This window comes from Budorcas taxicolor, chromosome 20 (assembly GCF_023091745.1).
Source record: "Budorcas taxicolor isolate Tak-1 chromosome 20, Takin1.1, whole genome shotgun sequence".
NCBI classification, from domain to species: domain Eukaryota; kingdom Metazoa; phylum Chordata; class Mammalia; order Artiodactyla; family Bovidae; genus Budorcas; species Budorcas taxicolor.
In genome coordinates, this window is record NC_068929.1 from 10,498,373 (window position 1) to 10,525,599 (window position 27,227).

Genomic DNA, 27,227 nt, shown 5'->3' on the forward strand with positions numbered 1-27,227 from the left:
AGATTGTACTTTTTGATCCCCTTCACCCATTTTGCCCACCCCCTACCCCTGCCTCTAGTAACTATCAATCTATTTTTTGTATTTATGAGCTTGGTTTTGGTTTTTCAGATTCCACATCTAATGGAGATCATGTAGTGTTTGTCTTTCTCTGTCTTACTTCATTTAGCATAATGGCCTTAAGTTCCATCCATGTTGTCACAAATAGCAAGATTTCCTTCTTTCTGTGGCTGAATAGTATTCCATTGTATACATATGCACACCGCATCTTTATCCATTCATCCTTTGATGGATAGGTCGTTTCCATATCTTGGCTATTGCAGTTAATGCTGCAGTGAACACAGAGGTACATTATTGGGGTGGAGGGACTTAGAGTTTTTGTTTTCTTTGGATAAATACCCAGAGGTGGAATTGCTGGATCATGTGGTAGCTATATAGTGGCTTCACCCGTTTATATTCCCATGAACAGTATATAAAGGATCCTTTTACTGCATATCCTCAACAACACTTGTTATTTCTTGTGCTTTTGATCATGGCCATTCTAACAAGCGTGAGGTGATAGGTCACTGGTTTTGATTTGCCTTTCCCTGATGGTTAATATTTAAAGTTATGACCAACCTGGACAGCATATCAAAAAGCAGAGACATTGCTTTGCAACAAAGGTTCGTGTAGTCAAAGCTTTGGTTTTTCCAGTAGTCATGTATGGATGTGAGAGTTGGACTATAAAGAAAACTGAGCGCTGAACAATTGATGCTTTTGAACTGTGATGTTGGAGAAGACTCTTGAGAGTCCCTTGGACTGCAAGGAGATCCAGCCAGTCCATCCTAAAGGAAATCAGTCCTGAATATTCATTGGAATGACTGATTCTGAAGCTGAAATGCCAATACTTTGGCCATCTGATGTGAAGAACTGACTCATTTGAAAAGACCCTGATGCTGGGAATGGTTGAAAGCAGGAGGAGAAGGGGATGACAGAGGGTGAGATGGTTGGATGGCATCACTGACTCAATGGATATGAGTTTGAGTAAGCTCCAGAAATTGGGGATGGACAGGGAGGCCTGGCCTGCTGTGGTATATGGGGTTGCAAAGAGTCGGACACGACTAGGCGACTGAACTGAACTGATGCTTAATGATATTGAGCACCTTCTCATGTACCTGTTGGCTATTTTTGTGTCTTCCTTGAAAAATATACCTGTTCACAATCTTCTACCCATTTTTTAATTGGACTGTTTTTTGCTATTGTGTTGTGCGAGTTCTTTGTATATCAACCCCTTAATAGATAACGTAGTTTGCAAATATCTTCTTCCCTTTGGTAGATTGCCTTTTCGTTGATTTCCTTTGATGTGAAGAAGCTTTTACTTTGGTGTCATCCCATTTGTTAATTTTTGCTTTTATTTCTTTTGCTTTTGGTGACATATCCTAATAATTAATTCTTTTTTAAATTTCTAGTAGAGTTCACTAGTGAAGCCTTCTGGTCCTGGCCTTTGTTTCTTGGAGATGTTTTATTATTGTTACCATCTTCTTACTAGTAATCAATCTCAGATTCTGTTTCTTCGTCATTCAGTCTTGGTAGGTGTTCTCTCTGGGAGTTTATTCATTTCTTCTAAGTTCAAATTTGTTGGCATATAATTGGTCATCGCAGTCTCTCATGATCTTTCGTGGTTTTGTAGTATGTTGTCACATCTTCTCTGTTATTTGAGTTTGTACTACAGAGAAGCCTTGGAGACACAGTGGGTTTGGTTCTAGAGCGCTGCAGTAAACTGACTATCTCAATAAAGGGAGTCACACAAATATTTTGGTTTCCCAGGGCATATAAAAGTTATGCTTACACTATACTGTAGTTTTTCAACAGTACAGAGCAATCGCATTATGTCTTAAAAATAAGTACATGCCTTAATTTTAAAATGTTGCTTTGTCGTTAAGTCGTGTCCGACTCTTTGTGACCCCATGGACTGTAGCCCACCAGGCCCCTCTGTCCATGGGATTTCCCTGGCAAGAATAATGGAGTGGGTTGCTGTTTCCTCCCCCATTTTAAAAACACTTAATTGGAAAAAAATACTGATTATCATCTGACAATGCAAGGTTGCTTCAAACTTTTGATTGGTAAGAAAACGCAGTTATCTGTGAAATGCAAGAAACTGAAGTATCCCTGTATTCTTAGGTTAAAATTTCCCTTGGCAATATACTTGTCAGCTAGAACCATGAATTTTGGTAAAGTCAGGGCTAGATAGAGGAATTGGCCTATAATATAGGGAACAGTCCACATGCATAAAAAAGAGTCTCTGCTATTATAAATAAAACACTGTGAGTTGGGCCTTGATAGTTTCAATGGTGTTTTCTGAGCCTCTTTGCCCTCTGTTAAATTTAGGTACCTTCTAAAGGGCATATAATATTGTATTATAAAAATTCTTTCTTATAATACTATAAATTTATTAAGGAACTAGAATTTTGTTTTCTTAAAACACTATTTTTTTGTGTTTATCATTACAACAGAAACAACGGTATGGGCACAATTAAGTAAAACATTTTTTTTTGATAGCAACAGGGATTTTTTAAAATTGAGCCTTGATTTTAGAGAGCATGTTACAGAGTATAACATGTTTAATTTTATTTGCCTTTCCTGGTTATGGTTCTATGCTTGGATAATATATCTTTTATTGTTTCCTTTATAAATTAATACAATAAATTATAAATTTTATTTTCCTCAGGTTTAGAGACCTTTAGCCAGTTGATTTATCAACATTCTTCTGGGACTGTAAGTATGATTACTGTATGTTACTAACATTATTGGGTAGACATAATAAAACATTCTATAAAAAAAATGTAAACTTTTTAGCTATTTTTTGCTTCTTGAATGTTTTTTCTCCCCAAGTGTGTCTCTTAGATGGTAAATGTAATTTTTACACTTTGTTTGGTTTTAAATTAATCTCTTATCCCATACTTGCATAGACAGCTGTAATCATCATTGAACTGGAGAAAATTCTAAAAATAAATAAAAGTTTTCTTTTGTCTTTTAGTTCACTGCCAATGAATCCAACATTGTAGATTCTCCCAGGTTTCCTCATAGAGGAATTTTAATCGATACATCTAGGCACTTTCTGCCCGTTAAGACTATTTTGAAAACTCTGGTAGGTAATTACGTTAATCCATAATTGTCTGTTCTGAAGAAGTGTTCTTTTATGTTGTTACTTTATGTTGGTCACTATGCTGTTGTGCTGGCTGGAACAAGGGATTCATTTTCCATACACTAATATATTTCCCTATACTAAGTATGAGCAGTGGACTTTCTTCCCTCCCTTCCCTGAGAAATGTATTTCCTCTGCAGAGAAGTGGAAGCCCCCCTAGGGAATCACCCTTTTGTTTTCATTGAGGTGGGAGAGAGGCTAACCCAGTATTCAGTCAGCATTGTTAAGAAAAACACTCAGTTTTAATGCTGCCTATTGGCCCTCTGTGTAAATCTCAATTGTCAAATAATCATGGGTGGAGACTTCACGAGGAATACATTACCTCTAGTTGCTGCTGTTGCTGTTGAGTTACTCCGTCCGACTCTTGTGACCCCATGGACTGTAGCCCACCAGGCTCCTCTGTCCACGGGATTTCCTAGGCAGGAATACTGGAGTGGGTTGCTGTTTCCTTCTCCAGTATCTCCAGTTACTGACCATTAATTCTGTGACTTCCTTTTTCAGTGGCCTAGAAAGGAATCTGAGAGCAGCTTATAACTAAGAAAATGTCCCAAAGAAATATGGAACCTCAGGTGGTGGGAGCTGGGAAGCAAAGTTGATGTAACTCTTCTCTTACTGACTTTTTATTGGTTCATCCCTCCCATCACTGTCAGTTTATAAGGGTCAAGAAGTTTTTCTGTATCTTCACCGAATCATTTATGAATATAGCATGTTATAAAATAGTTATTTTTACATTTCCATTAAAACCTTAATTTTTTCTTCAAAAGATGTAATTGTAATTTTTAATGAAAGAAATACAGGCTTAGCGTAAAAAAAAGTTTGAACATAGATATACATAAAATAGTGATCCCATAATCTCATTTACCAAAGACTGACATAAATTTTTATGTTCCATTTATCTCATTTTAGACTTGAAGAATGAATTAACATATGATTCTTTTCTATTGAATATAGTTGACATACAATATTCTGTTACTTCCAGGTATACTAAATCATGGTTTGACACTGGCATACATTATGAAATGACCACCAGGATAAGTCTGGTATCCATCTATACCCATATAGTTACTACAATATTATTACATTCCCAGGGCTTATTTATTGCGTAGCTGGAGGTTCGTTCCTCATAATCCTCTTCACCTATTTTCACCCACCCCCTTACCCTCCTGGCAACCATTCTCTTTATTTGAGTCTGTTTTTGTTTCATTTTGCTTTTTAGGTTTCACAGATAGAGATCCTTGGTATTTGTCTTTCTCTGACGTATCTCTGATGTGTTTAACATAATATCCTCTAGAGTTACCCATGTTGTCACAATGGCAAGATTTCAATTTTTTTATGGCTGAGTCCACTCTATTCTGATTGGAAAACTTAGTCTATTTACATTTAAAGTTATCATTGATGGATATATACGTACTGTCACTTTGTTAACTGTTTTGGGTTGTTTCCGTAGTTCTCTTTTGTTCCTTTTTATCTTCTTTTGCTCTCTTCCCTTGCCATGTGATGGCTATCTTTAGTGTTATGTCTGGATTCCTTTCTTTGTGTATGTACCTATTAATAGGTTTTTGGTTTGTAGTTACCATAAGATTCTTATATAACAGGCCCTTTCTCCTGTGGGGGCTGCTGCTCCATGGGTGGGCAGAGCTGGGCCCTGGGGCAGCTGCCTGTGGGACTGGCTTCCGGGCCTGGCGCTGGCCTGTTGATGGGCAGTTGAGTCTCTGGTGCTGACAGTCTAGAGTGAGGACTCCAAGATAGCACTGGACATCACCAGTGTCAGCAAGCTCCCCAGATGGGTCCCTCTAGTGCTTTTGTTCCCAAGGGGATTCCCAGTAGTCTCCTGCCTCTCTGGGAGGCTAACATCAGCAAGTGGTTTTGACCCTGGCTTCTTAAAAATTACTGCCTCTGCCTTGGGACTAGAGTCTGTGAAATTTGAAAAGCACAATCTGTCTCTTGTAGCCCTTCAGCTCTCCCGTATTCAAGTCCTGCTGGCCTTCAATGCTAGATGTTTTGGGGGGCTAACTGTCCCAGTGTTGGACCCCCTGGTCTGCAGAGCCTGATATGGGCTCGGATTCCTCACCCCTTTGGGGAGAACCTCTGCAACTGTGATGGCCTCCCATTTGTGGGTCATCTACCCAGGACTGTGGGTCTTGACCCACCTACGTGTCTCCTTGTGTTTCCATCTTTATATCTTGAGTTCTGAAGACATCTTTTCTGCTAGTTTTCAGGTCCTTCTCATCAGTAATTGCTCTTAATAGTTGTAATTTTGCTGTGTTTATGGCAGGAGGTGAGTAAGAGGGTCTTCCTGCCCCACCTTCTTGCCACATCTTGAGGAGGGAGGCTATATGTTCTGATTCTCTGATAGGGAAAGTCTCTCCACTTATTTTCCATTTTCTTCATATCATCTTTTATATTTTACATACATATTATAGTGTTTATTCCTCCAGAGTATACATAAAATCAGTGTCAGTGTCCCCCAAATTTCTGAGAATGTTACTTGGATTTGTGCTGTGTGTGTACTGAATTTCTTTCATTTGTAGTTGGCACTAAAATCTCAGAATTGTGGGAATTGTAAATCCCATTTTTCCTCTGCTCTGTTCCCAAACACCACAGTAGTGGTAGCCAAGAGTTACTGGGAATTCATGAGCTGGCTCTCTTCCAGTAGGGCAAAGTTAAAGTTTTAATTTATGATATAAATTGTATATAGGCTTTTTGAAAAATGAAAAGAAATTTATACTTCTTCACATCCTTCCCTTGTTGAAAAGGAAATTTTAAAAGGAAACAGACACATTGGGAACAATCCTGAATATAGTAAGTATTAATAAATTGGAATGTATATCTGTGATATGTAATTATTTTTCCTTTTCCTCCCCACTGGGTTTGTTCTTTCTGTGAGTCTGCTTCTTTTTTATTATAGTCACTAGTTTGTTGTATGTTTTAGAGTCCACATACAAGTGCTATCACAGTTTTTATCTTTCTCTGTATGACTTACTGTACTTGGTATAATGTCCTCCAAGTCCATCCATCTCGTAGATAGAAATTTCATTCTTTTTTATTGCAGAGTAGAATCCCATTATATACAGAGAAATGTATATCCACTGCATTGTGTATATCCACTGCATACACTACATCTTGATCCATCCATCTGTTAATGAACACGTAGGTTGCTTCTGTATCTTGGCAATTGTAAATAATGCGGCTATGAACACTGGGGTGCATGTGTCTTTTCAGATTAGTTTTTTTGTTTTGGGGGGTATGTATACCAAGAGGTGGAATTGCTGGGTCATACGGTAAGTTTTATTTTCAGTCTTTCGAGAAACGTCCAAACTGTTGTCTGTACCAATGTACATTCCCACCAAGAGTTTATGAGGGCTCCCTTTTCTCCACATTCCCACCGACATTTCTTGTGTTCTTTTTGATAATAGCCATTGTGACAGGTATGAGTTGATAATCTCATTGTGGTTTTAAGGTGTATAAAATTTCAACTTGTTTGCTTGCAGGATGCCATGGCTTTTAATAAGTTTAATGTTCTCCACTGGCACATAGTGGATGACCAATCTTTCCCTTATCAGAGCATCACTTTTCCTGAATTAAGCAATAAAGTGAGTAATTCATGTTATTGTTGTTGGTGTACGAAAATTTTTGGTATGGTTTCCTTAGAAGTTTGTAGCTTAAATGTTTCTTATTATGAATATAATTTAAATGTAAAAGTTAGATATTCATGGTTTAAAATTTTTAATATGCTATTGCTGAGCATTTTAGGTCCACAAAACTGGTCTGCTTTTGTAATTGTTATCATAAATGTAAACATTTATGCGGCTATAGAAATACAGATTTAAAAGCTTAATGGATGTAGGAGACCTGAAGCTTTTGTGATTAACAGAAAGTTAAATGATTATTTTTATCAAGTAGCCCAACTGTATAAGTGTTTTAAACAGAATTGTTCTGAATTCTGTAAATGACAACTTCTTTTCTCTCTAAAAAAACTGTATGAAGTAGGGAATCTTAAGAGATATTGGCTCCTTCGCAGAAAATAATGGTGTTGGCAGTGTTCAAGCTGACTGAGTTGTGGAGCAGTGGTGCAGGGCGCCAGCCTTCCTGCTGCCTCACTGAGCCCTGTGCTGCAGAGCTAGCCACTGGCAGCAAGAGAAGCTGCATGCCTCATGCAGAGCTGTAGTTACCAAGGGGCAGAGCCAAGACCCTGAATCAGTCCTCTGGTCACAATTCCAAAGCTTTCCTTAAAGTTTTGATGTGGTTTGGATTGAAAGCCTAGCAGCACTCCTGTTGTTGTTTGCTTTTAATATGGAAAGCTCCAAACATATACAGAAGTAGGATTTAATGAATTCCCACTTCCTCATCGCTCAGCTTCAATAATCAAGTAATGGCCAATCCTACAACACCTATATCCCCTCCACCATTATTTTGAAGGTAATCTCAGACATCATCTCTTATTGGTAAAAAGGTCTGTTTAAAAATAACTTCTTATCACAGCTGAAAAATTAGCAATAATCCAGATAGCCAATCATTATTCCTGTATGCCCAAGTGCCTTTTTCTTTAAAACAATTGTTTTATTTGCAGTGGGATGCAAATAAACTCCATACACTGTGGTCAGTTAACATATCTGTTCTATGGGTGCCCATCCCTGACCATGTCTTTTTATTTTTCTTTTATTATTTTCATTGAGGAAACGAAGCTCAATTTGTCCTGTAGTTTTCCACAATCTGGGTTTTGTTGATTGCCTTTCCAGTGTCAATATGTTCTTCTGTCCCCTGTATTTACTATAAACTGGGATCAGCTCTTGATTCAATACAAATTTGTTGTTGGGATTGGAGAAGACAAGACTACTTTTTAAGGAGTTGAGCATTTATTTATATTTATATATTTATACCTTGAGAGATGTGCCATAGTAACATTTTTAATGGACCTTTATTTTCCACTGATACTGAGTTCTAATTTTTCAAGAACATAAAACAGGACCAAAGGTAATCTTTAATTAAAAAAAATAAAATCAGGGCATCTCAAGGGGAATTTTTATTGCTGGCAGTTATTAAGGTGATCTTGAATGCCAACAGCTATGTTTTGTAATAATGTGTGAATTTTGATTCTAAAACTGACAAGGGCAATATATTCAGAATTTTCACTTTGGAGTAGAACCTTTTATTTCTATTTTGTCATACGGTCACATGAGGTTGAAATAGCGTGATGGTAAACATTGCTAAAACAAGGTGCTGGTTCTGTCAATAGATAGTTCTTTCAGTAAATCTGGAATTAACCCAAAGTGTGGTGAGAGCTTACTGATAAGATACAGTAAACAGATAATTTAAATGAGTCATCTAACATTACATAAGACTTTAATACTTTATGATACCTGAAAAGTCTGCTGGCAGATACCAAAGTACAAACAGAACCATAAGCAGCTCATATATTTTAATTTTAATAAATGTGACTTTTGCAGGGAAGCTATTCTTTGTCTCATGTTTATACACCAAACGATGTCCGTACAGTGATTGAATATGCCCGATTCCGAGGGATCCGCGTCCTGCCAGAATTTGATAGCCCTGGACATACGGCATCTTGGGGAAAAGGTAAGGAGTGTGTTTTTTGAGTTGCTAAAAGTGAACACGTGTGCTCCTGCATCTCATGATTTGGTATTTGCTTATTTTGTTCTTACTTGTGATTTGCAGCAAGGTAGCACTATTGATGGTTGTAATTCAATAACTACTATATGTCTATTGTGAGCAGATCACTGTATCTAGGCATTGCCTAAAGTATAAACACAAGGAAGAAAAGAAAACAAGAAATGATTACAACAAGTAGAATGTGAAAAGTGAGTTAAACAGTTACATGAGTGAAGTAACACCTAAAATGTTCTTGAGACATCAAAGAATATATTCTTGTTTCTGGTAGAGGGAATAACAGGAAAGGCATTTAGCTGGAGGATAGCATAGGAGAGAGCAGTATGTACTGTGCTGGGCTTAGCCTCTCAGTCGTGTCCAACTCTTCGTGACCCCCTGGACTGTAGCCCCCAGGCTCCTCTGCCCATGGGGATTCTCCAGGCAAGAATACTGGAGGGGGTTGCCATGCTGTCCTCCAGGGAATCTTCCCAACCCCTGGATGAACCCATGTCTTCCATATTGCAGGGGAATTCTTTACCATCTGAGCAACCAGGAAAGCCCATGAATACTCACTCCAGGAGTGAGTAGCCTGTCCCTTCTCCAGGGGACCTTTCCCACCCAGGAATCGAACTGGGGTCTCCTGCATTGCAGGCGCATTCTTTGCTATTGGATGCTTAAGAACTGCTTCTGGAGTGAGACTGCCTGGGATTTGAGTCCTGCTTCTGGCACTTATGAGCTTCCCTGGTGGCTGAGATGGTAAAGAATCTGCCTGCAATACAGGAGACCCAGGTTTTATCCCTGGGAGGTGAAGATCCCTTGGAGAAGAGCATGGCAACCCACTCCAGTATTCTTGCCTGGAGAATTCCATGGACAGAGGAGTCAGGCAGGCTGTAGTCCATGGGTTGCAAAGAGTCGGACATAGCTGAGCGAATATCACTTTCACTTTTCACTTTCTAGCACTTATAAACTGAGTGACCTTGCGCAAGTTACAGAACATCTCATTCTCAGACTTCCCATCTCTAAAATGGTGTATTAGTAGTAGCCATCATGTCATGTTTTTTGAAGATTAAAAAATGAATATAAAGCACATAGCACTGCACCTAGCATTTATAATTGTTCAATAAAAATTATTAGAATAGACCTGGAGAATAGTGGGAAATGAGTCTGAAAAAGTAGCATGGTAGGCCTTGGGTGAGGAGTTTGCGCTTCATCAGGACGCATGGGAGCCAGTGAGAGCTGCAGGGTAGAAGAGGGACACGGTGGGTCCTCAGTGCAGGGAACCCTGTGTGAAAGTGGCAGATGGAAGTGAAGGTCCAAGAGCAGAATGCTGATAACAGGGATGGCAAACAATGTATTGAACTGGGAGACATTCTGGAAATACAGTCCACAGAACTTGGCAACTGACTGAGTCCGTCAGGAGAGGGACGAGAGACTTGGTGGGATGGTGACTGGCTTACCAGAATGTGACAATTGGGAAGCTACAGAAGGAGTTGGGGGAGAGAATTTAGTTTCTGTTAGGTTGCATTTATTTATTTGGGCCGCGCTGGGTCTTTGTGCCACGCAGGCTTTCCTCTGGTTGCAGCGAGCGGGGGCTGCTCTCTGGTTGTGGCCGGGGGGCTCGGAAGTTGTGGCGCATGGGCTTAGTTGCTCTGCGTGTGGGATCTTCCCAGACCAGGGATTGAACCTGTGTCTCCTGCACTGGCAGGCAGATTCTCTACCTCTGACCCACCGAGGAAGCCCTGTTGGATTATATTTGAAGTGAAGCTAATTGCATTCAGCAGGGAATTTGAAATATGGATTGAAACTTGAGGAAAAGGAAGATTGGGAGAAGACTGGCTGAAGATTTGGGAGCCGTTAATATTTGAGATGGGGCTTCCCTTGTAGCTCAGTTGGTAAAGTATCTGCCTATAGTGAAGGAGACCCAGGTTCAATTCCCAGGTCAGGAAGATCCCCTGGAGAAGGAAATGGCAACAGGCTCCAGTATTCGTGCCTGGAGAATCCCATGGACAGAGGAGCCTGGTGGGCTACAGTCCTTGGGTTGCCACGATCGGACACCACTTAGCGACTAACCACCAGCCACCAGTATTTGAGACAGTATCTGAAATGGGCAACATCTCAGAGAGGCTGACGGAAACGGAAGCAAAGCGGCACAGGGGCAGAATTCAGGAATTAGTTCTCCCTTTTCTTATCTGAAGAAATTACCAAAGCAACTCTGAGTAAACCTGCTTATCTTTTTCTGTATAACATATATCTTCAACAAAACAAAGCAGTACAGTCATGTGCAGAGCTTTGTCTTTGTGCCTGAACTTCTGCTTTCTCCATGTTTCCTTCCAGGCCAGAAAGACGTCCTGACTCCATGTTATCACTCGAGAGAGCCGTCTGAGACTTTCGGACCTATAAACCCTATATTGAATTCAACTTACAGCTTCCTGTCTAAACTTTTCAAAGAAATTAGTACTGTGTTTCCAGATAAATTCATTCATCTGGGAGGAGATGAAGTAGATTTTAATTGTTGGTATGAAACTTTGTTGACGATGCCCCTCCACCCTTTTCTAAAACCTCTTGCACTTGAAATGGGTGTAGAGGTGTCTCTGGGAAGAGGAAAGACTTGGGGGAACACCTCTGTGAGGTGTTAACCTGGGACCACAACTCCTAAGATGGTGAGTTGTTTATAGAATTCACACACTGATGCTATTGACAGAAGCCTGTAGGAAGGAGAATTAAAATGCAGAAGAAAATGGAAATTAAAAAAAAGCTAAATACAGAACAATAGCTTTAGTGAAGAGGGTAGTGATTAAGTGGGAGAGATTTTTCTAGTAAAAATCTTCTGTGCAAATAGCCTTAGATGGAAGAATGATGAGGGAGCTTAGGGAAAGCCATTTTTATAGGATATCAGCTTCTAAAAAAATTAATTGCAGTGGAAAGTTAAGATAACTCATAATTAAATTTTAGACTTATTTTAGGTGTAATTAGGCCACTTCACTTTCAGTTTTCACTTTCATGCATTGGAGAAGGAAATGGCAACCCACTCCAGTGTTCTTGCCTGGAGAATCCCAGGGACGGGTGAGCCTGGTGGGCTGCCGTCTATGGGGTCTCACAGAGTCAGACACGACTGAAGCAACTTAGCAGCAGCAGCAGCAGGCTTATTTTAGGCATCAGTTCAGTTCAGTTCAGTCGCTCAGACGTGTCCAACTCTGCGACCCCATGAACTGCAGCACGCCAGGCCTCCCTGTCCATCACCAACTTGGCACTCTGGGCCGCCGGCCCTGACCTCAGATGAGGGGTAGCTCCTCTCGGCCGCTGCCCCTGACCTTGGACGTGGAGTAGCTCCTCATAATTAGGCTTATTTTAGGCTTAATTTAGTCATAATTAGGCTTATTTTACTCTTTACAAACTTTAATAGATTTCCATCTGTATAAATGATGTTGGGGATATCTGTTGCTTTAAAAAGATTGGGCATATGGAACTTTTAATGAAATTTTTATCACTGTTTTTGTTTAAGGAAGTCCAATCCAGCAGTCCTCCATTTCATGAGGAACAAAGGCTTTGGCAAAAAATTTGAGAAACTACAATCTTTCTATATGCAGAAGTAAGTTACTGAAAGCCTACTTCTGTTTATTTCATCAGTGCCTTTTGTAAAAGTTTAAGCTCTTATTTAGCACTATTTTATTTTCTCATTTTCTCTCCACTCCTTTTCAAAGTGTACATGTTATAATCTTTGTTACACAAAGTACAGATGAAAAATCATAAGGGAGGGTGCAGTACCCACTATTCTCTTTAAATCGATAACATGGTGACTCCAATCCTTTTGGTGACTGTTGAGATGTAGGGTGGTAAGTTATCTGCTCTGTGAACTCAGCTGAAAACCCAGGCTACCCTGCGAAGGCTTTGTCACCGTCTAGCTCCTGGAATTCATTTTGTCAACTCCAGCATTGCTTTTACTCTATACCTGTGCTGTCTGGTATGGCAGCCACAGCCACATGTGGCTGTTTGTATTTAAAGTATACTTGAAAAAGTTAAAAATTCAGTTCCTCAGTCACATTCGCCACATTTCACGTGTTCTGGAGCCAACAGCTAGATGAGACTAGTGCTACCATACTGGAAAGTGCATATATAGAGCATTCCCTTCCCTGAAGATAGAGCTACTCGACAGTGCTGCCCTATGGTGAAGAGTAGGAAGCGTATTTTGTGAAGAGCCAGACAGTAAGTGTTGGTGACCTCATGGGGCACATGTGGTTTCATGGGCTTCCCTGATGGCTCAGCAGTGAAGAATCTGCTTGCAGTGCATGAGATGCAGGTTCGATCCCTGGGCTGGGAAGATCCCCTGGAAGAGGCAATGATAACCTACTCGAGTATTCTTGCCTAGAAAATCCCATGGACAGAGGAGCATGGCGGGCTACAGTCCATGGGGTCGCAAAGAGTTGGACACGACTGAGCAAGCATGCATATGGCTGCATACTTTTTTAATATTTCTTAAGCACTGCTTTACCAGTGTAAAAAGGGGCTTCCCTTGTGGCTCAGCTGGGATAGAATCCGCTTGCAATGCGGGAGACCTGGGTTTGATCCCTGGGTTGGGAATATCCCCTGGAGAAGGGAAAGGCTACCCGCTTCAGTATTCTGGCCTGGAGAATCCCATAGACTGTACAGTCCATGGGGTCGCGACAGTGGGACACTGAAGCGGCTTCACACGCACATACTGAAAGGCATCTGTCAGTGTTACAGTCTTTGGTATAAAATGTGCATTCTTTACACACATTGCAAAGTTTGTGATCTGAAATAACTTTGTAATTTTTTTCAATGGTAGGGTTTCGAATATGATTTCAGCCATGAAGAAGAGATCCATAGTCTGGCAAGAGGTTTATGATGATGAAGGCAAGGTGAGAGGTTACTAATACTGCGTGTGGTTCTGATAATATGAGACTTAATACTCTAACACCTTGGATGGAAGAACCCTAAGCTTTCCCTGTAATGCTGGGGGAGGTCAGCTTACCTTTCCATTTAAGCTGCTGGTAGGCAGGAGCCGCACACCGACACCAGTGACGATGGCATTTATCTGATTTCTTCCATTTACTTCATCCCTCAGTGCGGCCTCCTTCTCTGCTCTCCCATCTTCCCTCCTCCCTCTCCATCTCATTCTTAGTAACAAAGTGAGGTTCTTTGAAAAATGTTCGTTTCTTCAGAAGGGCAGAACAGATAAGAATGAGTCTTTATTGCTGTTAAGGTAACCTTCATCTTGTTTTAAGTATCACTGTCAAGTGTACTTTTTTTTTTTAATGGTACTTCTCTCTGACATAATCAGAATTCTTTATTTTCCTTTGGGGCAACTGAAAATTTGAAAGTCCAGCTACTTGTATTATCTTTCCAGAAGGGTTAGTGGCATCCTGTAAGTTCCAAAGTAAGTAAAATAGTGTGGTAGAAATCGGACTAATGCCTTAATTTATTACACCTACATGGCATTGTATGTAGATAAAAGGTAAAAAATTAAAAGATTTGATGAAATGTCTACATCCCTGTTATTACAAATAGCATTAGATACTACCTCAAAAAGGAAAGGGGAAAGAAGAAAACATTGCTTTATTCAAGGATCTTGAAAAGTTATTAGCTACAATGCCTTAGACTTTTAATTTCATCTCCTGTAGCTGCAAGACCTAATACGTATTTCATTTGTAACTTTAATAGCTTACACCAGGCACGGTAGTTCAAGTATGGAAAAAGCACAACTTTCATATGAAACTAAGGAAAATTACAGCAGCTGGCTTCCCTGTGATCATTTCTACTCCTTGGTACTTAGATTTGATCAGTTATGGAGAAGACTGGACTGGGTACTATTCTGTGGAGCCTCTTAACTTTGCGGGTAAGTGAAGCAACCACCATTATTCGACATGTTAGGTTTTTCAAACCCTCCCCTCCCTCCAGGGAATCTTTATCTAGGTACCACCTACTATCCTCCCTTTTATGTTTGATCCTTGATTTTCCTTGTGTATAATCCAACAGACTGAACTCAGTATCATTTTAAACTTTGTGAAAGAAACCGTATTCTTTCCTAAATGAAAGAACTTCTAAAGTTAAGATTCCCTTACACTGATAAGACTTGTCACTAGGCATTCAAAGAGGCCTGACTGCAGGAGCCTTGTCTCTCCTCTGAGCTTCCTCTGCAATGTAAGGCACCTAAGTAGGGATGGCGTCCTGTTCGGTGGCTTCTGGGTTCTGGGGAGGAGGCGTCCTTGGGGGTGGGCATGGCTGAGTGGCGGGGCTCTAGGCTCTCAAACCCCTTAAGAACAGTTCTGCTTTGTCCAGTTTTGTACACTAGACTTTAATATACAATTTCCTTTGAGGAAAAGTGTTCTGGTGTTTAAAAAGTTTCAAAACTGGAGGTCTGTTAGGAACTGTTTCTCCAAAAGCATTTTCTGAGAATCAAGAAGTCGTAATTACTGTAGATACCTAGTCTCTTTGACATCAAAAGACAGGTATTGAAGGCAGGAGTGGTGCTCACTAGTCCACCTTGCATTCCTTGGCACACTGTTCACAGGCAACCAGGGGAAGTGCTTCTGGTGTCCAAATAAGTTTGCAGAAAACCAAAATAAAATGGTCTCTTTACTACTGGCCTGCTACATTAGTCGACACATGCTAACAAATGCTCTGTGAACCTCGGGGTCAGTTGCAGCAATAAAGCTTGTCACCATTTTTTGTGCCGCAGCTGTGAACTTCTCCCAAGGTCCTCCTGACTCCCAGAGAGAAGCCTTGCCCCAGGCTGACACCAGAAACCAGCGCCACCTCTGTGTGTGAGCCTCAGGTTGCAACCACCTAACTCACACCACTGACTGTAATCTAGGTACTCCGGAACAGAAACAGCTTGTCATCGGTGGAGAAGCCTGCATATGGGGAGAGTATGTGGATGCAACTAACCTTACTCCAAGATTATGGTATGGCACCTCCGGGAGGACGTGTGGACTAAGGGGCCTGAGCTTAAGCGGGAAAGCACTAGAAACTTGCCCAAGTGTGTGGTTTGCTTCTTGAAGAAAACATGAATTTAAATTGCCTTGGGGGATGTGTGGTTTAAATTTTAGGCCTCGGGCGAGTGCTGTTGGTGAGAGACTCTGGAGTCACCAAGATGTCACAGACCTAGAGGATGCCTACAGGAGACTAACAAGACACCGCTGCAGAATGGTCGGGTAAGACACATTTATTTGTCAGGCTAGGATACTGTTAAGTACAGGGTGATTTTTTACCTGATTTAGTGTTAGCTAGCTTATTGGGATTTTTTTCTTTCTTTTTTTGCTATAAATGGAAATGTATGTGACCTAACAGGTAGTGATCTAATTAGGAAAAATTGGCAACTGTTTCTCCATGAATTATGAATCTCTCTTTAGTAGTTTGTGGTATGGTTTAGTGATTCTGATTTGAGCTAAGTTTCTTAAGACAGACATGAATTAATCTAAAACATCTTTTGTTTATACTTTTCCTACAGACGAGGAATAGCTGCACAGCCTCTCCTTCCTGGATATTGTGAGTATGAGGGCAGAATGTAAATGAGCTTAAACAGAAGAAAGATATGGGAAAAGAGCCCACAGTCATCCATACTACAATCAACCTGATTTTAAAAATCATGTTTTTGAATAAAATATCTTTTTATTGATTCAACCTCCATCTTATTATACATTAGAAGGCTGACATCTTTCTTGTGAGAGAAGTGTAACATCAACCAACCGAAAACCTTGTGATATCTATCAGTGTATTCCAAAAGACAGAATCTTAACTATCAACAGTAATAATTTACTAGACACACAGTACAGCTCAGGTACATTAACCGTCAACATCAAAGCACGTTTCTCATACTATAAAGCAGAATGAGCAGCACCAGTGCCACCGTTTGTTCAAGTTCTCTTTTAAATTGTTCTTACTGAAAACGAAGTAGGTAGGTGCTCCTGAGTTTCCCTTTAAGGACTTAGGACAGGCCATGTCTCTGGCTGAGCAGCGTACTTTGATCTTGAGGATTCATGGCTTGATAGTTAGGCAGCTCTAAGGCAAAAGTAGCTGAGCCTGATATTAATGTTCGAAGCACAGTTGAATAACCCTAATCAAAATAATTTAAGTTAGTTATCTCTGCGAAGTTAAGCCTCAGATCTCTCCCTGCACATCTTTTGACCATTATCAGGAAAAATTTGGTAAGTACTGTGGAGGACAGAAAACCAGGAGCAGGGGGTCCGCTTCAGAAGCATTCCCCAGTCCCAACATTTGGTAAAGACTGCTGGCACTCGGATGCCTGTCCCAGAGCAGGAGAAGCTGCCGGGGACAAGAATGACACGAACTGGCTGAGAGCCAGCAACAGTGGAAGTAAATAAGTGCTTGGGATGGAAAAACGGTCATGGAGGCTGATGACACATTTTGGTAGAGCACACCTCAAACTTTGTGGAGGACTGGAAAGCCCTCCCTGACACATCCACACCCGTGCAGATAGAACCCCTGGGGTTTCTCCAGAAATTCATGTAAAATATGTAGATTTAGTTGCAGAGTACCTACCATGGTTTCTGCTAAGGGAACAAATCCGATAACAACTTTGTTGTCTTGGCGAGACTGGACTTCCTGAATGTTCCCTCTTCTCTGTGCCAGGTCTGCTAGGACAGGGCTGAGGTAGTCTCTGCTCACCGTCACCTCAAGACTCATCAGGGGCTCCAAAATTTGCTTATCCGCTTTCTTCAGAGCCTAAAGAAATTCAGTTCAGTTCAGTTCAGTTGCTCAGTCGTGTCTGACTCTTTGCGACCCCATGAATCGCAGCACGCCAGGCCTCCCTGTCCATCATCAACTCCCGGAGTTCACTCAAACTCACGTCCATCGAGTCGGTGATGCCATCCAACCATCTCATCCTCTGTCGTCCCCTTCTCCTCCTGCCCCCAATCCCTCCCAAAATCAGAGTCTTTTCCAATGAGTCAACTCTTCACATGAGGTGGCCAAAGTACTGGAGTTTCAGCTTTAGCATCATTCCTTCCAAAGAAATCCCAGGGCTGATCTCCTTCAGAATGGACTGGTTGGATCTCCTTGCAGTCCAAGGGACTCTCAAGAGTCTTCTCCAACACCGCAGTTCAAAAGCATCAATTCTTCGGTGCTCAGCTTTGTTCACAGTCCAACTCTCGCATCCATACATGACCACTGGAAAAACCATAGCCTTGACTAGACGGACCTTTGTTGGCAAAGTAATCTCTCTGCTAAAGAAATTAAAAGATGTTACTCCTCTTCCTTAGACTGCAGATCAGACATCTGTTATGAAGGGAAGATTCATAAAAAATTAAATACTGTCCATACCCAAGCACAGAGCCTCCAGCAAAAAGACAGAAGCCTGCCTTAACACTGTATAAGAAGTCCAGAACGTCAGCGTTCGCTCGCCCATGCGTGCCAGCAGGGCACCTGAGGCCTCATGTGGGGTGTGCTCCTGCCTTCGCGCATGTGCTGCAGGAGGACGCTTGGTAAAGCTGATTATGTAGAGCACCTGTGAACATGTGCCCAGAGACACAGGGAAAGAAAATGGTTCTCCCCTCTCAAAGACATATTTCCTTCATATATCTCCTCTTTTGTTTTTGAAACCTATAGTTACAGTGCATGCTACAAGTCAGGGCAATCAAGGAGAGAAATAAAGGAGAGAGTTAAAAACACAGTAAGTAGAAACATATGCTGAGTGTAAAACAATCAGAATTCTGTTCAGAATTTCAGATTTCAGAATTTCAGATTTCAACAAACGCATCAGGCTTGTTCAGGCAAGCTAAAACAGCATCAGGCAAATAGGAAGTGGACAAAAACTGGGGAAGCAGCAGGGACGGGGGAGCCTGGTGGGCTGCCGTCTATGGGGTCGCACAGAGTCGGACACACTGAAGCGACGCAGCAGCAGCAGCAGCAGCAGTAGCAGCAGCAGAGGAATAAAGACATCTTGGGGTCCTGGTCAGATTGTCTGTATCGCATCATTCCATCAGCCAAACTGGTACATGGATTCAGAGGGCGTTTGCAAGCACTGTAACTACTGATGGGTTTGCTTTAAGAGGTAACCTACTCCTCCGGCCTACCAGAGTTAAAACAATTTCCCATATATTCTAAGCCTGTTGGTTGTCAGGTGGGATGTAATAATCTTGGATTTAGCAGTGGAAACCAGATCAAAGAGCAAGGGCTCTGGAATGTGGCCTCTCCTTTATCTGGCTCTGGCTGATCATCCTCTCCCTGCTCACCAGCCCCCACTCACTCAGGCCTGGACGGTACCATGGCGCCTATTGTCCAGTAATGCTCTGTGCCTCGGACGCTTCTGTTCCCCACACTTCAGCACCTCCGCCTTCCCCTCTTCCTGCTACCTTCACGATCATGAAAAATGGGCAGACCGTAAAAACATCAGTATATTCTCGTTATCGTAGAAATTTCAGAAAACCATAGCACACATATATATAGTAAAAGCATAATTTCAGTTCTTTGCAGCTGATTAAGCCTTTAATATCACTGTCAACTGAAATGACTCAATCAGTGAGAAACTATCTAATAATCCTTAAATGAAAACATTACTAAAACATAATGACAGTCAACAGCAAACAACTAAATAGATCTTATGCATTTTTGCAATTCTTAGCCAAAGCTTTGTGCCGCTTCACAGTGTAGCTTTTCGAATAACATAACAGAATGGGGAAAGACTAAAAATTAAGAGGAATAATGCCATATCTGAGGAAAGGACAGAGTTGTATGTGACCGAACAGGAGGTATTGTGCTCGTGGGTCTGTCCTTAGTCCTCTTGTCACAGTCTTTGCCTTGCCTTGGGAACAACTGCCTAGTTACAGAGCGTCAAAGCCTCCTCAAAGCTGCACTCGAGTCACAGCCTTTGGGTGCTCCTTGTAATCACTGGCCTGCTCTGGGATGATGTCTGAGTATCTTGCAGCAACCCAATATGGCCCAAACTGATCTCATTATTTCCTTTTCCAAACACTTGCCTGCTCTTTCCTCTTTCTGTTGATGGCGTCACTAGTCTTCAGTTTACCCGGACACGCATCTTTGATTTCCTTTTTCCCCAATGTAAGCTGTAAGATTTCTATTCCTATTGCTGATATTCTAGCCCAGATCTAGTCTGTTCCCTGTCTGAGGCTCTCCATACTCCAGTCCCTCCTATATTCTAATGATTATGCTGCTCTCTTCAAAATGTTTAAATCATTTACCACAGTTCTCAAAACAAATCTCAAATTCCTCACTGTAGTTTCTTACAGGTTTCCCCACAGTCGGACTTTATTTTACTTTTCCAACCCTAATTTCAACACCTTCCTGCCTTCTTTAATCTTCCCATATCTGGAATGCTGCCACTGTACCCATAGCCTCCAAAACACCACAGGCCAACAAATTAAGGAAACTGTAAAAGCCCCTGTGTCCTTGTCTTTTGAAGTAAAATGCTGACTCAAGAGCTAATGATTGGGAAATGTGAAGATGGAGAAACAAGGATAGCTGTTGGGCTAGGGAACTGGTAACAGTTTAGACTATAATTCTGTCACAAAGCAGAATTACCAAACTCACAGCTCCCTTAAAGATATAAAGGCCTGACTCACATTCCCAAACTGTTTTTATAGGAAGCAGACCCCCTCCTGATGAAAACTGCCAACCACAAGAACATAGACCATGGACTGGTTGAAACAGCCTGTTCCTGAAACACTATAGTGGGTCCCAGTCTTGAGGTCATTGGCTCACCATGGCCCCCTTTGCCTGGCAAAGAAATAAAAGCTACTCTTTCCTGTTTCACCGAAAACTCTTGTCTCCACATTTCTATTCAGCACCTGTGAACAGAGGCTTAATTTCAGCAACGTTTAATTTCTTTCAAAGTCGAAAAGAGGAGTCGCAAAGAGTCGGACGTGACTACAACTGAACAACCACTGGGTATTTTTTAGGTATGTAACAGTGGAACCACCACCACCATCAAGATAATGAAACATATCATATCCATCAGCCCTGAATGTTTCTTCCTGACCTTATGTAATCCCTTCCCTGACCCCTGCCCTCTCTAACCTTACCCTACTCCCTCCTTTCCACCTGTCCAGACAAATTGCTTATCTGCTTTTGTCATCTAAAATTTTTTAGAAATCATTCAGTGTGTTTTCTTCTTTGAGCTTCTTTTTTTACTCAGCATAATTATTTTAAGATTCATACATGTTGTAGTATTGTTACCAAGCCAAACTGGGGTTCACTTGCCCTGGCACAGCAAAACCAACCTGGTGACACATGGGATTGTGGTGAGGGAAAATACAGTGTTTATTGCCGGGCACCACACAGGGAGTTCAGACCGCGAGTACTCAGGAAGCCTGAGTGCCCTGAAGGGTTTCAGCAAAGCAGTTTTAAAGGCAGGGTGAGCATAAGATTCCTGTTTCCTCACCGACATCTAATCAGAAGAAAGTCTGCACACAGTAGAAGATAATGAAGACTCTGGAAACCAACCCCCCCTACCGCCCGCCCAACCCCCTCGAATGTTTAACTTCCTTTCTCCATTAAAAAACTTTCATGGTCAAGTTGGTTTTTGCACACGAGTCTGCCTTCTTCCCAGGTTGCTGGCCAACTGAATAAAGCAAACTTTCCTTTCCAACCAACACTTGTCTCTTGAATACTGACTTTCAACAGTGGAATCTAAGTTCAAGGACATGGTCTTATGTTACAGATGAGCAAAGTGAAGCTCAGAAAAACACTGCTAGGAAGTTTGAGAACCAGGATCTGATTCTACTTGGACTAACTACACATTCTCTTCTTCCCACGGGCCAGGCTGCCCCGCTGAAATCATCTTAACTTGTAAAGAAGTTGGCTTCCACTACTGAAACCTGAATCTGGAAAAACTGCTTCCCACCTACCCTCCCCAAACTCCAATCCAGAAGAAAGATGAAAAAATTATAAGAAAATGGAATTTTTCTGTGATTAGCGAAAAGCAGAGTTCAAGATCAAAGGATAAATGTGCAAAGAAAAACACACACAGAAAACAAGCTAGGGGTCAAGGCCCACTGCTGCAGTTCTTAGGAGGTCCCCTCTTTACAACGCACCCCTTCACCTGTTCCCTGTCTGCATCAGGTAACCCTGCCTGGGCTGGGTCCAGCCTCCATGGATCACAATCAAGGCATGTCAAGGATAGATATCACAGAGCCAGGCTCCATTCCTTTGTGGAGCAGGACAGGTTGTCTATTCTCTGAGAGCCTTGGTCTCTTACCAATCCACTTGTTACGGACTGTGGATGTCACCAGTTCAGTTCAGTCACTCAGTCATGTCCAATTCTTTCCAACCCCTTGCACTGTAGCACCCTAGGCTTCCCTGTCCATCACCAACTCATGAAGCTTGCTCAAACTTATGTTCATTGAGTTGGTAATGCCATCCAACCATCTCATCTGTCTTCCCCTGCTCCTCCCTCCTTCAGTCTTTCCAAGCATCAGGTTCTTTTCAAATGAGTCAGTTCTTCACATCAGGTGGCCAAAGTATTCGAGTTTCAGCTTCAACATCTGTCCTTCCAATGAACACCCAGGACTGATTTCCTTTAGGATGGACTGGTTGGATCTTCTTGCAGTCCAAGGGACTCTCAAGAGTCTTCTCCAACACCACAGTTCAAAATCATCAATTCTTTAGCACTCAGCTTTCTTCACAGTCCAACTCTCACATCCATATACGACCATTAGAAAAACCATAGCCTTGACTAGATGGACCTTTGTTGGCAAAGTAATGTCTCTGCTTTTTAATATGCTGTCTAGGTTGGTCATAGCTTGTCTTCTAAGGAGCAAGTGTCTTTTGATTCCATGGCTGTCACCATCTGCAGTGATTTTGGAGCCCCCCAAAATAAAGCCTGTCACTGTTTATGTTGTTTCCCCATCTATTTGCCATGAAGTGATGAGACCAGATGCCATGATCTTAGTTTTCTGAGTGTTGAGTTTTAAGCCAACTTTTTCACTCTCCTCTTTCACTTTCATCAAGAGGCTCTTTAGTTCTTCACTTTCTGCCATAAGTGTGGTATCATTTGCATATCTGAGGTTATTATATTTCTCCCAGAAATCTTGATTCTGGCTTGTGCTTCATGCAGCCTGGCATTTTGCATGATGTACTCTGCATATAAGTTAAATAAGCAGGGTGACAATATACAGCCTTCACATACTCCTTTTCCTATTTGGAACCAGTCTGTTGTTCCACGTCCAGTTCTAAGTGTTGCTTCCTGACCTGCATATAGGTTTCTCAAGAGGCAGGTCAGGTGGTCTGGTATTCCCATCTCTTGAAGAATTTTCCAGTTTGTTGTGATCCACACAGGCCAAGGCTTTGGCATAGTCAATAAAGCAGAAGTAGATGTTTTCCTAGAACTCTCTTGCTTTTTCGATGATCCAATGGATGTTGGCAATTTGATCTCTGGTTCCTCTGCCTTTTCTAAAACCAGCTTGAACATCAGGAAGTTCACAGTTCATGTACTGTTGAAGCCTGGCTTGGAGAATTTTGGGCATTACTTTGCTAGCCTGTGAGATGACTGCAATTGTGCATTAGTTTGAGCATTCTTTGGCATTGCCTTTCTTTGGGATTTGAATGAAAACTGACCTTTTCCAGTCCTGTGGCCCCTGCTGAGTTTTCCAAATTTGCTGGCATTTTGAGTGCAACACTCTCACAGCATCATCTTTTAGGATTTGAATAGCTCAACTGGAACTCCATCACCTCCACTAGCTTTGTTCATAGTGATGCTTCCTAAGGCCCACTTGACTTCACATTCCAGGATGTCTGGCTCTAGGTAAGTGATCACACCATCTTAATTATCTGGGTCGTGAAGATCTTTTTTGTACAGTTCTTCTGTGTATTCTTGCCACCTCTTCTTAATATCTTCTGCTTGTGTTAGGTCCACACAATTTCTGTCCTTTATTGTGCCCATTTTGGCATGAAATGTTCCCTTGGTATTTCTAATTTTCTTGGAGAGATCTCTAGTCTTTCCCATTCTATTGTTTTCCTCTATTTCTTTGCATTGATCACTGAGGAAGGCTTTCATCTCTCCTTGCTACTCTTTGGAACTCTACATTCGAATGGGTATATCTTTCCTTTTCTCCTTTGCCTTATGCTTCTCTTCTTTTCTCAGCTATTTGCAAGGCCTCCTCAGATAACTGTTTTGCCTTTTTGCATTTTTTTTTCTTGGGGATGGTCTTGATCACTGCCTCCTGTACAATGTCATGAACCTCTGTCCAACCTGAGATGATCTAGTTTAATGTTACCCACTGTAAACAGTATGATGCACATGGGACTAGGTAGCCTTTCAGGAACCCCTAATCAAGAATCCACACTTCAGGGATGATTAGTGAGCCTCTGAAGCATCCTAATCAAGAAGATACACTCCAGAATTACAGATTAGAATTATTGTTTTTGAAAGAGCAAGTTGGTTAACTAGCAGAAGTAATGACTGGAATGATTCCTGTTGAAATGCAGAATTAAAATCTATGACTATTTAGAAAGTGGCTTCCCAGGTGGTTCAGTGGTAAAGAATCTACCTGCCAATGCAAGAGATGTGGGTTTGATCCCTGGGTCGGGAAGATCCCCTGGAGAAGGAAATGGCAACCCACTCCAGTACTCTTGCCAAGAAAACCCCATGAACAGAGGGAGCCTGGTGGGCTACAGTCCATGGGGTCACAAAGAGTCATACACAACTTAGCGACTAAATAGCAGCAGCAGAAAGACTATAATGGGCCCTACTGCCGTTACCCAAGCAAATATGAGGATCTGGCCTGCCCAGCTCACGCCTTTGGAGCAGCACTTGCCCTTCAGACATTCGTTTGACCCTGTGCTCTTTCTCATCCCTTGGGCCTGTTTCCTGACCCAACCAGTAAGTTGGCTAATTCTGCTTTAAAAATTACTGTTCCTCCTTAGAATGAACCTCTCAAGCAAAGAGCTAGTTGGAACGCCTAAAGATTGCGAGGGACTTTTCCCCCAGTCACAAGACACCACTGTATGATCATTTTTATACCTGCTTGTTAATAAACACTGACACAGCAGAAATTGGTCTCGGATTCCATTTCATCACAATAAACAAGTTGGTAGCAAATTTGTCAAGGAGAGGATGTACAGTGTCCACTCTCTCTAATGCCAGAGGTAACCGGCTTTTACAAGAATAACAAAAACAAGTAAATTGCCCAACACTGACTTGCTGGTGAATCCGTTGGCTTAGGACAGCTTGCAGCATGACCCTTTTAACCTGAACATACACCTCTACAAGGCCCTGGGGTCTCCTACTTCTGTGTATGAAGCAAAGACACATGCTGACTTCAGAGATGCAAAGCTAAGTGATTCCACCTATCCCTTCTGCCCCCTAAATCCCTATTTTGATCTTCAGGTGGAGAGAATTTACCACAGTGAGGTGCCTTCTGCTGCTACTGCTAAGTCGCTTCAGTCGTGTCCGACTCTGTGCGACCCCACAGACAGCAGCCCACCAGGCTTCCCCGTCCCTGGGGTTCTCCAGGCAAGACCACTGGAGTGGGTTGTCATTTCCTTCTCCAACGCGTGAAAGTGAGAAGTGAAAGTGAAGTCGCTCAGTTGTGTCCAACTCCTAGTGACCCCATGGACTGCAGCCTACCAGGCTCCTCCATCCATGGGAGTTTTCAGGCAAGAGTACTGGGTGGGGGTGCCATTGCCTTCTGCAGAGGTGCCTTCTAATTAGCTGCAAAGACTGTGGCTGCCAGGACTGCTCCACTAATCTCCTGAGCTTAGTGCTCTGCAGGTTCCCTGGTTGTGTGCAGGGAAGTGAGGCTGGGAGTGTGGAGCTGGGGGGAGCGGGGATGGGGGGTGAGGGGTTAGCCGGGGGCCAACTGGTCCAAGTGAGCATTTTGTTGCTGGTAGACGATGAGAACCAGGCCTCCCATCACAGCCAACCACTCACAGCCAACTTAACCCACTATTATGGAAATTGCTCCAATTAAGTGCATCATATTTGCATGTGAAATGACAACTAAGTGCTTGCCTCAGAGGCAATTTTTGCAAATGAAGCTGGGTGTTAACAAAATAGGGTAGTTTGTCCTTTGTTGGGATTATTTGTGACCCAGTGAGATGGCAGCCCTCCTCAAGCCTTGCCTTGTGGCCTGTCATAAATTACTTGTCCCTCAAATGCTTGCAGATGAGCCCCTTGAAATAAATGGGCTTCAATCACCAGCTTCAACAATTGTCCTGTCTCCAAGTAATAAAACATCTGGAAAATTAGGCTAAATGGATAAAACAGTTCTCTGTAATAAGTATCTGGCATCCTTACAACTCTGTATAATGTTTTTTTTTTTTAATGACCAGATGTGGTACTTTTGTGTTATGAAGAACAGAGGCATGTTTAGTCATGTTTTTTATTGCATTGAAATGCAACATATATTTTCATAGCTCCCTAGAGAAATGCTCTCCCATTGATTGTTGATGTGTTGGTTTACAAACTTGAAAAGTAAGTGAACCGCTCAGAAAATTACAGACATAATTTAAACCTTCAATAAACTGGACACTCACAAGGCACCAGCTTAAGAAAAAGAATTCAGTCCATAAATTTACCTTCACTCCTAGTGGGTATGTTCCATCAAATCTTTGATCTTGCTGTCATTTATATTCTTATCTGTCTTCTGGAATATTTACAGCTTTATGAAAAAATGATTTCATCAAACTTGCTGTTCACTTCTTTCCGATTTCTCATTAAGAAAGCTTAGCTGCTAACCCACCTGTGTAGTCTCCATTTTATAGACCTTTGTGGGGTTCCAACAAGATGCTTTTAACATCTGTGTGTGTATGGGGAACGGAAACAAAGATATTTAGAACACAGTCCACTGGGCTACTATTCTAAAAATCTCCTTGAACACCACACCACCGAAGACACATACACACACACACACCCATTTATTTTAGAAAGTTTGGAAAACACAGAAAAATACAAGAAGACATTTTGCTGTACCCCTGAAACACAACATTGTAAACCAATTATACCTCAATTTAAAACGTAAATGTTTAAAAAAGTATAGAAGAAAACTGAAAAATCATCTGTAGCCATATCCAGTTATTACCACAGTGTATATAGGTAGCATTTTTCACTTTATAAGATTACACTGATATTCTATATACTGTTTGTCACTTCAAATACCACACGTTTTGTTCTTTTAAAATAGGAAACTTGATAGAAAGGCTATTTTCATTGAACTAGTTTATTTGGGGACATTTAGAGTTTTTAGGAATGTTCACTGCTGCAAACAGTCTGTGATATTGAAGTTGCCGAAGGCAGAGAGGGAGGGAGAGGGATGGCTGGGAGTTTGGGGAATTGGCAGACGCAAACTATTATTTTTAGAATGGATAAACAAGATCGTGGTGCACAGGGAACTATAGCCAATCTCCTTAGAGGCACTATAATGGAAAATAATATAAAAAATATATATATATGTGTAAAACTGAGTCACTTTGCCGTACAGCAGAGATTGCCACAACACAGTAAATC

General features: G+C 41.6%; 1 protein-coding gene across 1 annotated transcript in view; it reads left to right on the forward strand.

The window, feature by feature from the left end:
- LOC128066152 (beta-hexosaminidase subunit beta-like) overlaps positions 1 to 16,364 on the forward strand; it is a 31,950-nt gene extending 15,586 nt beyond the window's left edge. Inside the window, exons 4-14 of the mRNA XM_052659237.1 lie at positions 2,705 to 2,751; positions 3,014 to 3,124; positions 6,673 to 6,774; positions 8,629 to 8,758; positions 11,123 to 11,303; positions 12,291 to 12,377; positions 13,593 to 13,665; positions 14,468 to 14,642; positions 15,621 to 15,711; positions 15,856 to 15,960; positions 16,257 to 16,364. Coding sequence (XP_052515197.1) covers positions 2,705 to 2,751; positions 3,014 to 3,124; positions 6,673 to 6,774; positions 8,629 to 8,758; positions 11,123 to 11,303; positions 12,291 to 12,377; positions 13,593 to 13,665; positions 14,468 to 14,642; positions 15,621 to 15,711; positions 15,856 to 15,960; positions 16,257 to 16,317 — 1,163 coding nt within the window. The 3' untranslated portion in view covers positions 16,318 to 16,364. The remainder of the gene's footprint in view (positions 1 to 2,704; positions 2,752 to 3,013; positions 3,125 to 6,672; positions 6,775 to 8,628; positions 8,759 to 11,122; positions 11,304 to 12,290; positions 12,378 to 13,592; positions 13,666 to 14,467; positions 14,643 to 15,620; positions 15,712 to 15,855; positions 15,961 to 16,256) is intronic.
- The last annotated feature ends 10,863 nt before the right edge of the window (positions 16,365 to 27,227 follow it).